General features: G+C 36.6%; 1 protein-coding gene across 1 annotated transcript; it reads right to left on the reverse strand.

Moving 5' to 3' along the window:
* Positions 1–5462: 5462 nt before the first annotated feature.
* LOC113333893 (60S ribosomal protein L4-like) lies at positions 5463–8099 on the reverse strand. The gene is made up of 2 exons (XM_026580260.1): positions 6932–8099; positions 5463–5814 (listed from the first exon to the last, which is right to left on the reverse strand). The coding sequence occupies exons 1-2, from the start codon at positions 8039–8041 to the stop codon at positions 5701–5703; spliced, it is 1224 nt and encodes a 407-aa protein (XP_026436045.1). The 5' UTR covers positions 8042–8099; the 3' UTR covers positions 5463–5700.
* Positions 8100–14992: the final 6893 nt, after the last annotated feature.

Raw genomic sequence — 14992 nt, forward strand, 5'->3', positions numbered from 1 at the left:
GCATCATACTCTTGGACTGAATATTATCTAACATTAACATCCTTCTAAAACCAAGTACCATTATTGCATAAGAACTATTTAAAACAACTGATCATTATCTTATTGTAGAACAACTAATTTTTGTTAGATTTTGAGCTCCTATATGATTATAACTTGACCGCAAGTGTGGTATAAACAATATGCAACACATCTACATGGACAAATTTAACCAAGATGCACCCAGGTGCATCTGAGTTCAGTGCAACATGCAAACCAAACTTACCCAAGTTTATCCAAGATGCACCTAGGTGAATCTGAGTTTACTGCAACATGAAAACTATACAGATCCAACAACACCTAAGATGCACCAATGTATATCTCAAATACCTAACCAAGTTCAATTTAATTATGCAGTATTTACCAGAAAATTGTTCTTGTTCAAATTTAAATTCAAAAAACAATATCGATAAAATCAATCAACTGGTACACCCAAAGTTTTATTTCAAAATAAATACCCAATTCAAAAACCTAATTTCAAAATAGATACCTAATTAATAACCAAATGTTTCATTTCCTAATTCGGGAATCAAAAATCAAAAATTAGGGTTAGGAGCTTTCGATTTTTAGGTCCATCGCTGCTCATCTTTGATGAAATAAACAACCTCTTTGATTTTCAGGGAATTGGCAAAATAGAATCGAGAATTTTAGAAAAATTAGGGCATCTCGAAATAGTGATGGAGTTGATTCTGAAGAGGTGTTTATAAAATACTTTTTATGGTCTTGATGTCGACGTTGATGATGGAGAAGAAAAAGATGTCGACGTTGATGGTGGGGAAGAAGAAGAAAATAAAGTTGGTCCCGGTGGTTTTTGTTTTTCCGTAAGAAGGAGGAGAAAACAAGATGGTGACGGAGAAAATAATACTCCCTCCGTTTCTGGAAAAGAGATGCTTTCACTTTTTCAATTTGACTTATTTTTAGGTTAAAATGAAAAAGTGAAAGTATCACTTTTCTAAAAACAGAGGGAGTATGACCGAAGTGATGTAAGGGTGTTCTGGTCTTTTTATGTGTATGTCTTTTTCACCCAGACATATATTTTAGCAGTCCAATGCTACCAAGCTTTATGGTTTTTGGCCATATGACCCATTTTTCGTGATATCTGTGGCATTGGAAGGGATTCGGCTTAGTGAAATAATCCATTGACGTTCAATCCGGATTGTTTCTTAGGAAATACTATTAATTATCGTGGACAACATTTTCAATTCTTACTATTTGGGGCTGGAAGACGTGTGTATCATGGCATACCGTGGACAACACTCCCAATATTTAATCTTTCAGCACTCCCTTTAGGCTATAAACCCTAGATAGGAAGAAAAAAAATAAGGAAATTGGAAATAAGATGCTTACATGTGCAATAGCAGACTGTAACATAGGTCAAAACTCTCAAAGGATTGCAGGAGTGCCCATATTCTCGTAATTCTGTAACAAACTTTGTTTTCTGTCATCAAAGTCAAAGTTATCCTTGCAATCTTATCTATCCTTAATGGGCATACCAATGGACCATCAATACTTAATGGGAATTCAACTCCCAGTACTCCATAAAATGAGAACCCATGAAAGAAAATGTCAAGGATACGTGACGAGCATGCCAATATTTGCACAATAGTTAGCTGTAACTTCAAGTTCAAGTATTTCCTTATTTATGTTTAGCTAAGTCTAGTATGTCTTTCTGTACAAGTTGATTTAAGTTTATAAATCTTTGTAACATCAACTGATATAAATATATGTGGCCCCTACGTTAATGCATAGAGAACCAAGATTCTTCAATTCTACATGGTATACAGATTAGGTTCCGATCCTCTCAATTATTCAGTAACCCTCCTCTAAATTATTCAGTAACCCTAAACCTATTACCCAATATTCTTTGTCCCAATTATTCCGTATTTATACAACCTTCTTTGTCTCATGGCTTCGTCTTCTTCAATTGTCACTAAAACAAACAAGATCCAACACCTTGTTTCTACAAAACTTAATGCCGGTAACTACCTTATATGGTGTGCTCAATTCATCGCTCTTTTTGCGAATCCACCGACTCATGAAATTTGTTGATGGCACTTATTCTTGTCCTCCTGCAACCCTCACCGTTATTATTGATGGGAAAACTATTGATGATAAAGTTATTGAGGGTAAAACTGATGCCAAACAAGAAGTAGATAACCCTGCCTATGAGACATGGCAGCACCGAGATCACACCATCATAAGATGGATTTTCTCCACCTTATCCGACCCTATCTTATCTTTGGTGGCTCATCTCCAAACATCTGAAGCAATCTGGAAACCAATCGAAGGGAAGTTAGAAACAAAGTCTCAAGCCTATATAATGAAACTTCAGCGAGATCTCCGTACCATCCGCAAAGGTGAGTCATCTATGAGCGATTACCTTCTTAGAGCCAAAACCCTTTCAGACAACCTTGCTACTGCAAGGTGTTCAAGCTCTAATTTCTCTTCTCAACACATCGTTTTCCATTAAAGATTTGGGTACATTGAGGCCAACTTTACTTCCAACGAGTTATTTATTTCACAACGTAAGTATGTTGCTGATCTCCTAATAAGAAGCAAAGGACGGGGCAAAGCCAGTTTCGACACCCCTCGATTCGAAGGTTACCTTATCTGTATTTGATGGCACTGGATTAACTGATCCTACTGCGTACAGTAGCACCGTAGCCCTACAATATCTCACTTTCACACGCCCCGACATCTCTTTTGCTGTCAATAAGGTATGCCAGTTTATGCAAGACCCTCGTGAACCACATTGGGTGGCTGTAAAACGTATCTTGCAATATCTCAAAGGGATGTCTGTTGAGCTAGGTTTGTCGCTATGTACTACTACAAATATTGATCTTTGTGCTTATTCGGACGGAGTCTGGGATGGATGTCCTGATTTTCGTCGCTCTACTGGTGGGTACTGTATTTTTTCGAAATCACTCTCATTTCTCTGAGTGCTAGAAAGCAAAAAACCTTAGCTAAATCAAGCACGGAGGCTGAATATATGGCTCTTGCGACTGATATGGATCCAGTCATTGTTGAAACAGTTAGGAATCAATACTAACACCCCAGTGCTTTGGTGGGATACGTGAAAACATACCCACAACTTCCGAACAATTTGTGGAAAGATACCAAGTAAAAGAACATGTCCCCGTTTACTTTTAAAGCTAGTCATATCTGTTGACCATCCTTTATCATCTATCAAAGATCCCACTATTCTAACTCCACGTGTATTGGTTTCGTCTCTGTGTAGGAATTTAAGGTAGCTCTGAAGGAAGACACCATGGATTATTCAATGTACACTTCTAATATCAAACGAAAACGTCCACCTGCCAGAAGTTCTACTACACCTGCCAGAAGTTCTAGAGGCGGGAGATCTGTTCGTGAAACAGGATATTATGACGAGGAAGAAGATGAAGATTACGATGATGGATACAGCAATAGAAAATTAAATAACAGCAGCCGAAAAAGCAATAGTGGTAGAGGGAGAGCGAGAAGGCGGTTGTAGAGCTGTTCAGTTGTAAGTAGATCACTGAATGGCTGACCTGACATGTACATTATGTAGAATAGGAAAATTTACCTTTTAACCGGTGAAAGAGAAGTCCAGGAGATATGGAAATGGGTTATCGGAAAGCAAGTTAAAGAGGAAGGAAATGGGTTATGAGAAAGCAAGATAAACAGGGAGCCGTAAAAAGGCTCTTTGTAGTCTATTGCTTTTTACATTCTGTATTTTTGCCAAAAGCACCACAGGAAAGATAATGCCTTCATTTCTCTCAAACAAGAGTTCCTTTCTTTATATTTTGTTTCTATAGTTTTTCTCTTGTCTTGTTTTTCTGTTTTGATACAATCAGCTGGGCTAAAGCCCAAAACCAAAACAAGAAAATAGACAGAAGGCACACATCCCATTACCAAGTACACTTTTCTGCACATTATTCTCAATGGCCCATCTCAACCCCCTGTAATTCATGAGCAGCAACTGAAATAGGCTGGCTACCCCCATAAGCACAATCCCCAACCCCACCATGTTTAGTCCTGAAAATAGCTCCAAAGCTAGCAGAGTTTTGTTTTAAAGAACCATCAGAATTAATCATGATATCATCTCCTTCAGGGCAAACCCACCAACAAGGTTTCTGAATTTTAGGAATAAAAGAGCAACACATACCAGTTGAGCATAAACCTTCTATTCTCTAGGATGTCATTGCAAGACCTAATATGAGCACTTATCTTGAGCTGAATGTCCTCTGAATAGTAAGAAGACAGATTTGTAAAGCAGAATTCTTATGGGTTGAGATGGCCTTGCAAGTGTCTTTCTTGACAAACTGCTTAGATCTCCAAAATCATCAAATCTTCATGTTGGGTGCTAAACCAGAGGAAGAAATTTTGAGAAAAGTATCAGCTGCTAGAGAGAAGTTACTCCCCACTGAAATCACATCTCGACCTCTAAAGAACCTTAGAATTCAAAATCCCTTCCATTAAAATGGAGAACAAATCAACTATCTCTACCAAAACCATTAAATTTGGCCAGCGTGGTCTGGCCGGTAGCTTCATCTCTTTTTGAAAGACTTGAAAAGAGCAACATGCTGTTTTGAAAGACTTGAAAAGAGCAACATGCTGTATAAGACAGCATGTGCTTATTAAGAAGTCAGCGGCTACTTGGGGTGGTTTTAATCCCCAGCAGTGCCCAAAACATCGGGAATCAGGAGAAGTTTTAGAGAGCAGAAAAGTACTAGTTGCAACCAGAGTTGGGTATACAGGGGTTGAGAAGATGGCTTCAATGCTGCCTCGGCTAACTATTAGATTGATCCTTGTTTATCATTTTCATTTAAATACAACAAGTGGTTCAGTTAGAACAATCACAAAGATGCACCATTCAAAGGCAAAAGAAGACTTGCTGGGGCAAAAGAAAATGACTTTCAGAAAAATCCCGCATTACAAATTTTAAAATAAAACTTGCTAATAAGGGTCTTCCCAGCTCTCACAAATTCTGCCAGGATTTCGCTATACAACAACTAGTAAAGACGCAATGAACCGTGATTGAATTCAAAGTTTTCTGATTACGTTCTGACAATTCTGATTACGTTCTTCTTCCTCACATACAGAAGAAGAGAAAAATCCTGGCAAACAACCAAACAATAAAACACTGAACTACTTGAGTTTAAGGAGTTGAGCAAATGTAGATTTTCTATGTGAGATGGAACTAACGAAATATTGAAAAGCTAAGCAGATCAGGCAAGTAACTCAATATCGATCCTAACTCAGTGTCTTGTGAAACATGAAAAAGATCTTAACTCAGTGTCTTGTGAAACATAAAAAAGAATCATAGTATGCTGCCATGTCAAACGGGAGTGCCCAACAGAGAGAAAAATAGACATTCAAACTGTGAGGCAAAATCAAATGCAGCACAAATGAAGTCTAAAATATGAAAATATCAAACTAGAATATTTCGCTGAACTGGGAATAGGAATATAAGCAGTAAAATGTACTTGCAAGCAAAATTTAACAACAAAGCCGCCATATGTATTAAAGATCCAAAAACTGAGACTTAAATTCATGTCTTTCATCGGTCTTACCATTAAATCTGACTAACCAAACAAAGTAACTAAATTTATAGTTCAAAAGGTGATGCAAGTATTCAAGAAAATCCACCAACAGACGAAACTACGAAGCTGCAAGAGAAAATCACTGGGAGACACCGAGCCACTTCTGGAAGACATCGAACTCTGTGTAATCGCTGTCTGAGATCATAGTTTGGTACCACGCCTTTCCTGCAGCCCTGATAGCAGCCGACTCCTCCTTCAAGACCAAACAAGAATAAGATTAGCCCATCAAGTTCAAAGAAGGATCAAAAGTCCAAAACAACAAATCCAAAATAACATTCAAGAAAAGACCATATGTAAAATGCAACTCCGAATCCAAATTTTATTCTATGAACATGGTATATTAGTTGGTACAAACACATTCAAAGTCCAGGAAGTAAGTATCAATCAAACTGGTAGAAACATTCATCAGTTAGAAACTTGCAGGTAGTAAAACTAGGACATACGAAGCATGTGTGTATCTAAATGAAACAAATAGGAGGTGACAGATTACAAGACTTGCTTTGTTTAGGCATAATATCATATTCCATACTATTTGATAATACACACATCAAGATATCAACTTACACTCGTACGATTCACACACAAATATGAACACAAGAAAGTAATTACATGCACAAATGCCATCACATTGAAATCTAGAAATCAGCAATTACATGATACAAACATCATCACATTGAAATCTAGAAATCAGCAATTACATGATACAAACATCATCATATTCAAATCTAGAAATCAGCAATTCCATGTTACAAACTTCATTAACCAACGCATCAACCCACATTATTCACCGGACCACAATAAAAAAGGATCAAAACTCCAAATATTATAACCGAAAATAGGTGTTTATCACTACACAATGCACACCAAAATGAAGAAAGTTTACCAGTACTAGATACTTGCAAGTAGTAAAATTAGGGCATCCAAAGCATGTACACATCCAAACGAAACAAATAGCAAGTACTAGAAAATATATACCCACACATATAGCAAGTACAAGAATTGCTTTGTTTGGGAACAATAACACACTCTATTCTTAATTGATAATAGACATATCAGCATTCTAATTGATAATACACATATCAACATATGAACTTATACTGACTCACAAATATTTGCATAAATCAGTAATAACATGCGCAAACACCATCACCATCACAATGAAATATAGAAATCAGCAATTACATGTTACAAACTTCATCAGCCAACACATCAACCAACATTATTCACAAGACCATGTTAAGAAGCAAACAAATTTACCATACACACATATGCATTAACCAATTAAGAAAGAATTGAAAAATGAGATATACCTTTGTAATGTTGGTTCGTTTCTTCTCGAGCTTCTCCTTCTTAGCCTTAACACGTTGAGCTTCGGCCAGAAGAGCCATCCTCCTAGCAGTCTTAGCATACGGGTTCAATCTAAACATGGTATTCAAATTCTTCTTCAAAGGATTCTTCTTCATTGGTGCTCTCTTAGCATCTTTCTTAATAGGTCTAACAACAGATTGAATCTCATCAGAATTAATAACCCTAGCAAGATCAGCATTAACCATTTTAGATCTAGGCAACACATATCCTTTCTTCTTATCACTAGCTTTCTCAAACGAACCATAGATCGAATCCAACTTCTCAAACGCCGACTTAGTCCAGATAACAAATCTACCAGGATGACCACCAGGAGCAAGTTTCAACAAATTAAGCCTCTCAACATTAGCAATCTCAATACCAGGAATGTTTCTGAAAGCTTTCGCAATCTTAGATCCCTCGGTACCGTAAACAATCAAAGGACCTTTCTTCGACACATAACGCCTGTTCCTCATTTTACCTTTCCCTGGCCTGATCTTCTCACTATCCTTCACCTTTTCAACGTCAGCATAAGCACCAAGTTGTTTCAAAACCTTAATAGCAGCATTAGTTTTCTCAACACCTTCAATCGAATCATTAACAACTAAAGGAAGTTCAGGAACACCTTCAATAGTATGACCACGAGCTAAAACAATCGAAGGAACAGCAGATGCAGCCAAAGCCGAAACAACAGCATACCTTTTCTCATTCACGTTAACCTTACGATGCCACCTTCTCCAGATTCGTGTTGGTGCGAACATCCTTCCACCTCTGCACATGTTTCCGAAAGCTCCTTGACCGGCACGGTGAGTACCACTGCCGGAAACCCTAGAGATACGAGAAACGGCACGACCGGTACCCCATGATACTGCAGATGTTTGATGACCAGCTTCTCTGCTAACAGCGTATGGCTGTCTGGCGTTCTTCGAGATGAGGGCGTGAATATATCTGATGATATCAGTTCTGATTGAAGCTGTCATCACAGCTGGAAAGGCAACGGTGCTTCCACCATCAGTAGCCATGTCTCCTTCTAGGGATTGGACTGTAACCAGAGGTCTCACCGCCGCGGCTGCCATTGATGAAAGCTTAGTTTTGGAGGAGGAGGAGGAGGAAGAGAAACCACCGCTTTTGAGACTCTTCTAGGGTTTTTATCTCGAATGAAACGAGCTTTAGGGATTTTATTGAGGAAAGGGAGAAATGAAATGACACAATTGCCCTACGAATACTAGGAGGCTGTTTGGATGAACCTCACATAGGGTGTTTGGAAACATGACGAGTGGAAGTTGCTTTTCGGCAAAATTAAGTTGAATGGCCGAAGTTAGTTTACTATACTATTTCAAAACCACTTTTATAGCGTGTTTACAGGGCCGTCTTGCCATTTTTGAGTGTTCTAGGCGAATTTAAAATATGGGACTTTTTTATGGGTTACTAAATCAGAAAATAGATTTACATTTTAAATTTAGCAGGACATATATCTATATATTTAAAATGGTAATTTGAATCAAAAAACAGTCACATTTTAAATTTAACGGTAGGATTTTGAGATTCTATGTATGTAAATTAGCATAAAATATGCCTAAAATGCTTTGTTGATTCAAAAATCAAATAATATGTACTGTTTTAAAATTTTAGCAACAATTATAAGTATCACAACTTTTTTGTGATATAAATAACTATTAGAAATTGATTCTGCAACACTTATCAATATCACATATTACTTATAACTAAATAAATATAAAAAATTTGGGGCCCAATTATTTGGGGCTCTAGGCGGCCGACTATATTGCCCAGTGCATAAGACGGCCCTGCGTGTTTAGATACACATCCATAATTAATTTTTTGACTTCTAGAATACAAAAGGCAAAAAGTTAGTTTAAGTATAAAATTTCAGAACGCCTTCTAGTCTCGAGTAAAAAAAAATCGACAATTGACTAATGTTTATGACTTCTGCTTTTTTCGTATCCAAACACAGTGTTAAAAACCAAAAAATAAAGTTTTTATAATAATGCTTTTGAATACAAAATCATAAGTTACCTTTTGATTTCTGAAAATCGAACAGTCAGAAGCTAGTTTGAGTGTATTTTTTAATGATTTTTAGAAGTAAAAAAAAATTAATTTCTGATAAAACAAAGTTTGTTTCTAGTTTTTGAGATTGAGTTCACTGCAATATGAAAACTAAACATGCCCAACCTGCAACATGAAAACTAAACATAGCAAAAATACCCAAGATGCACCTGGGTGTATCTGAGTTCAACAGGCATCATACTCTTGGACTGAATATTATCTAACATTAACATCCTTCTAAAACCAAGTACCATTATTGCATAAGAACTATTTAAAACAACTGATCATTATCTTATTGTAGAACAACTAATTTTTGTTAGATTTTGAGCTCCTATATGATTATAACTTGACCGCAAGTGTGGTATAAACAATATGCAACACATCTACATGGACAAATTTAACCAAGATGCACCCAGGTGCATCTGAGTTCAGTGCAACATGCAAACCAAACTTACCCAAGTTTATCCAAGATGCACCTAGGTGAATCTGAGTTTACTGCAACATGAAAACTATACAGATCCAACAACACCTAAGATGCACCAATGTATATCTCAAATACCTAACCAAGTTCAATTTAATTATGCAGTATTTACCAGAAAATTGTTCTTGTTCAAATTTAAATTCAAAAAACAATATCGATAAAATCAATCAACTGGTACACCCAAAGTTTTATTTCAAAATAAATACCCAATTCAAAAACCTAATTTCAAAATAGATACCTAATTAATAACCAAATGTTTCATTTCCTAATTCGGGAATCAAAAATCAAAAATTAGGGTTAGGAGCTTTCGATTTTTAGGTCCATCGCTGCTCATCTTTGATGAAATAAACAACCTCTTTGATTTTCAGGGAATTGGCAAAATAGAATCGAGAATTTTAGAAAAATTAGGGCATCTCGAAATAGTGATGGAGTTGATTCTGAAGAGGTGTTTATAAAATACTTTTTATGGTCTTGATGTCGACGTTGATGATGGAGAAGAAAAAGATGTCGACGTTGATGGTGGGGAAGAAGAAGAAAATAAAGTTGGTCCCGGTGGTTTTTGTTTTTCCGTAAGAAGGAGGAGAAAACAAGATGGTGACGGAGAAAATAATACTCCCTCCGTTTCTGGAAAAGAGATGCTTTCACTTTTTCAATTTGACTTATTTTTAGGTTAAAATGAAAAAGTGAAAGTATCACTTTTCTAAAAACAGAGGGAGTATGACCGAAGTGATGTAAGGGTGTTCTGGTCTTTTTATGTGTATGTCTTTTTCACCCAGACATATATTTTAGCAGTCCAATGCTACCAAGCTTTATGGTTTTTGGCCATATGACCCATTTTTCGTGATATCTGTGGCATTGGAAGGGATTCGGCTTAGTGAAATAATCCATTGACGTTCAATCCGGATTGTTTCTTAGGAAATACTATTAATTATCGTGGACAACATTTTCAATTCTTACTATTTGGGGCTGGAAGACGTGTGTATCATGGCATACCGTGGACAACACTCCCAATATTTAATCTTTCAGCACTCCCTTTAGGCTATAAACCCTAGATAGGAAGAAAAAAAATAAGGAAATTGGAAATAAGATGCTTACATGTGCAATAGCAGACTGTAACATAGGTCAAAACTCTCAAAGGATTGCAGGAGTGCCCATATTCTCGTAATTCTGTAACAAACTTTGTTTTCTGTCATCAAAGTCAAAGTTATCCTTGCAATCTTATCTATCCTTAATGGGCATACCAATGGACCATCAATACTTAATGGGAATTCAACTCCCAGTACTCCATAAAATGAGAACCCATGAAAGAAAATGTCAAGGATACGTGACGAGCATGCCAATATTTGCACAATAGTTAGCTGTAACTTCAAGTTCAAGTATTTCCTTATTTATGTTTAGCTAAGTCTAGTATGTCTTTCTGTACAAGTTGATTTAAGTTTATAAATCTTTGTAACATCAACTGATATAAATATATGTGGCCCCTACGTTAATGCATAGAGAACCAAGATTCTTCAATTCTACATGGTATACAGATTAGGTTCCGATCCTCTCAATTATTCAGTAACCCTCCTCTAAATTATTCAGTAACCCTAAACCTATTACCCAATATTCTTTGTCCCAATTATTCCGTATTTATACAACCTTCTTTGTCTCATGGCTTCGTCTTCTTCAATTGTCACTAAAACAAACAAGATCCAACACCTTGTTTCTACAAAACTTAATGCCGGTAACTACCTTATATGGTGTGCTCAATTCATCGCTCTTTTTGCGAATCCACCGACTCATGAAATTTGTTGATGGCACTTATTCTTGTCCTCCTGCAACCCTCACCGTTATTATTGATGGGAAAACTATTGATGATAAAGTTATTGAGGGTAAAACTGATGCCAAACAAGAAGTAGATAACCCTGCCTATGAGACATGGCAGCACCGAGATCACACCATCATAAGATGGATTTTCTCCACCTTATCCGACCCTATCTTATCTTTGGTGGCTCATCTCCAAACATCTGAAGCAATCTGGAAACCAATCGAAGGGAAGTTAGAAACAAAGTCTCAAGCCTATATAATGAAACTTCAGCGAGATCTCCGTACCATCCGCAAAGGTGAGTCATCTATGAGCGATTACCTTCTTAGAGCCAAAACCCTTTCAGACAACCTTGCTACTGCAAGGTGTTCAAGCTCTAATTTATCTTCTCAACACATCGTTTTCCATTAAAGATTTGGGTACATTGAGGCCAACTTTACTTCCAACGAGTTATTTATTTCACAACGTAAGTATGTTACTGATCTCCTAATAAGAAGCAAAGGACGGGGCAAAGCCAGTTTCGACACCCCTCGAAGGTTACCTTATCTGTATTTGATGGCACTGGATTAACTGATCCTACTGCGTACAGTAGCACCGTAGCCCTACAATATCTCACTTTCACACGCCCCGACATCTCTTTTGCTGTCAATAAGGTATGCCAGTTTATGCAAGACCCTCGTGAACCACATTGGGTGGCTGTAAAACGTATCTTGCAATATCTCAAAGGGATGTCTGTTGAGCTAGGTTTGTCGCTATGTACTACTACAAATATTGATCTTTGTGCTTATTCGGACGGCGACTGGGATGGATGTCCTGATTTTCGTCGCTCTACTAGTGGGTACTGTATTTTTTCGAAATCACTCTCATTTCTCTGAGTGCTAGAAAGCAAAAAACCGTAGCTAAATCAAGCACGGAGGCTGAATATATGGCTCTTGCGACTGCCACTGCAGAACTTATATGGATCCAGTCATTGTTGAAACAGTTAGGAATCAATACTAACACCCCAGTGCTTTGGTGTGATAACCCTGGAGCTACTTATATTACTGTCAATCCGATCTTTCATGCTCGTACAAAGAACATCGAGATTGATTATCACTTTGTTCGTGAACGCGTTGCTCGTCACCAACTTCATGTTCTCTTTATCTCCACCATGGACCAACTATCTGATATTATGACCAAGTGTCTAGGTTCCCAGCGTCATGCTGATTTACATTTCAAGTTGACTGTTAGAACGCTCAACTTGCGGGGGCGTATTAAGGATATGTGATGAGCATGCCAATGCTCGCACGATAGTTAGCTGTAACTTCAAGTTCAAATATTTCCTTATTTATGTTTAGCTAAGTCTAGTATGTATTTATGTACAAGTTGATTTAAGCTTAGAAATCTTTGTAACATCAATTGATATAAATATATGTGGCCTCTACGTTAATGCGTAGAGAACCAAGATTCTTCAATTCTACCGAAAAACCATCACATACCTCTTTATTGAAATCGTAATGTTTCTTTCCATCCCACAACATATTGATATCCTCCCAGTTTGATCGAACAAATGACATGTTAAACATAAGCATGCACAACATTTCACTTGTACCATATATATCTTCATCCAAATAGATGCATTCTAGAAAGTAGAAATAATCGTTTAGCCCCATAGTTGTTAGGATTTAGACAATTTAGTCCTCCCCTCTCAAGCCTAGTACACTCTAATCCAAATTTACCAAATTTAGAAGTTAGACCGGTTACTCCTTATGTGAAGCATTCAGTCCAAAACTGAATATTTTGATGACAAAAATGACCCTCATATAAAAAACGTGAAGTACCAATTACCTAGTTAATTTACTATTCCCCGATGAAAAATCTCTGCAAAGAAGAGGTTTTAGATTAAAGTTATGGAGTATGCGTAGTCCTAGGTACTTTTGAAGCACTATGCTTATAATCTATAACTAAAATTTTATGAAATCTACATTGGCAAAAAATTAGAGTTAAAATTTCTTTTGTTTGAGCTATAAATGACTAGAATTAATGTCTGATCCACATGAATATGAAAAATAGTGAAATTCGGAGTTCCAGTTTCTCTCCATATCATTATCACCTCGTATATATTTGTTAGTTAAATTTAAAACCAGGTCTTAAATCAAACCTTCACAAGTCCGAAAAATGATTTTTTTTCCACTTTCTACAACGCATCATTAGGTTTTTGAAATGGGGTTTTCTTGTAAGTTAGTTTTGGATTTGGTTTATTGTGATGTAATCAAAGTTGATTTCGAGGAGATGATAATGATATTCGTGTTAGAAATAGAAAGAAAATGGGGACTGTTTTCATAGAAGAGAATCAGAGATATTTTTATTTTCTGTAGATCGGAGAAGCAATATGGATTTTTTCCTTATTTTGTCATAAGGGTAATTAAGTAAACTACTATAATATAGTTATCGCTTATCACTAGAAACAGACTGGGGAGAACTTTGGAACACTCTCTTCAGCGGTGAGTCCAGGATTTCTGGACGGGGGCAGTAAACAAAATCCAGGATGTCTCGATATGTATGGAATCTATTATTTTATTTTATTTATTTGTAAGGAATTCCGTTAAGTTGGGATTTAATGAGACGCAACTAGGGCATAAAATTTCTTTTCGACTTGGAAAATTAGGCGTATTAGTAGATCTTTTGAAATAAAGGGGTCGCACTTGCGCACCCTTGTTACACGTTGGCTCCGCCTTTGATCCCATGAAATGTGGTTTGCCAATTAGAGCTTCTCCAATGCTCATTATGTGTGTTTCCTATGTGGCAACACAAACAAGACTTCTTCCTTCATATTGCATTTCATTCTTTTTATTTTTGATTAGTATATATTTTGTTTTGAATAATTTAAGATTTTATAACATTTAATTAAAATTAACAATGGTTGTTTAGTATATAAAAGTGAATTTAATTAAGTAAAAGCTTACTATGATGTGTAAATATTTAGAGCTAGACATTCATCTTGGAAATGTCTAAGAAGGAAATTGCAGAGTTCGAGAATAAACCATCAATTACCATAAGGTATCATGCTATACAGAGAGGTGTTAATCTTCATTGGCTCCCCCTCTAGTGGAACATTTAAAATAAATTATTATGCATCTTTTCTTAATGTTAATAAAACAAGAGGCATTGGTCTAATTATTCACGATTTTGCAGGTACACACTTGGGATCAAAGTTCATCTACTTAACAAACGCAATGAGTCCAGAACAAGTTGAATGCAAAGGTTTATGGGAGGCAACCCAATGGACGAAGGAATTGTATTTAGAGAGAGTAGAGTTTGAACCGGACTCATAGTTGGTAGTGGATGCAATGAACACATCAACATAGGTTAATCTTATTCTAGATCTTTTAAGTGCATCTTCCTTGTTTATAGTCTTATGCACAAAGGATATAGGTATTTTAATCCAAGTACCAATAAAATAATCATTTTTAGGGATGTTAAGTTTGATGACAGTACATTTCCATATGCCACATTGTTTCATTCTTCTGGTACTTCAACAATCATATCTATCACACCCTCCATATTACCTGCCAGTACTTTTTCATCTGCACCCAGGCTTATTTCTAATGATGTTGATGTATCATCCTTCACACCTGCACCTGTTTCAAGTGATTCTCATCAACTACCAGTTTCTTCTACACCACTTGTTATTGT

The sequence above is a fragment of the Papaver somniferum genome, unplaced genomic scaffold (genome assembly GCF_003573695.1).
Source record: "Papaver somniferum cultivar HN1 unplaced genomic scaffold, ASM357369v1 unplaced-scaffold_135, whole genome shotgun sequence".
NCBI lineage: Eukaryota > Viridiplantae > Streptophyta > Magnoliopsida > Ranunculales > Papaveraceae > Papaver > Papaver somniferum.

Coding starts and splice junctions, on each gene's coding strand:
- LOC113333893 (XM_026580260.1), bottom strand. CDS start 8,041: ATGGCAGCCGCGGCGGTGAGACCTCTGGTTACAGTCCAATCCCTAGAA. Junction 5,815..6,931: donor AACGAACCAACATTACAAAG/GTATATCTCATT, acceptor TTGGTCTTGAAG/GAGGAGTCGGCTGCTATCAG.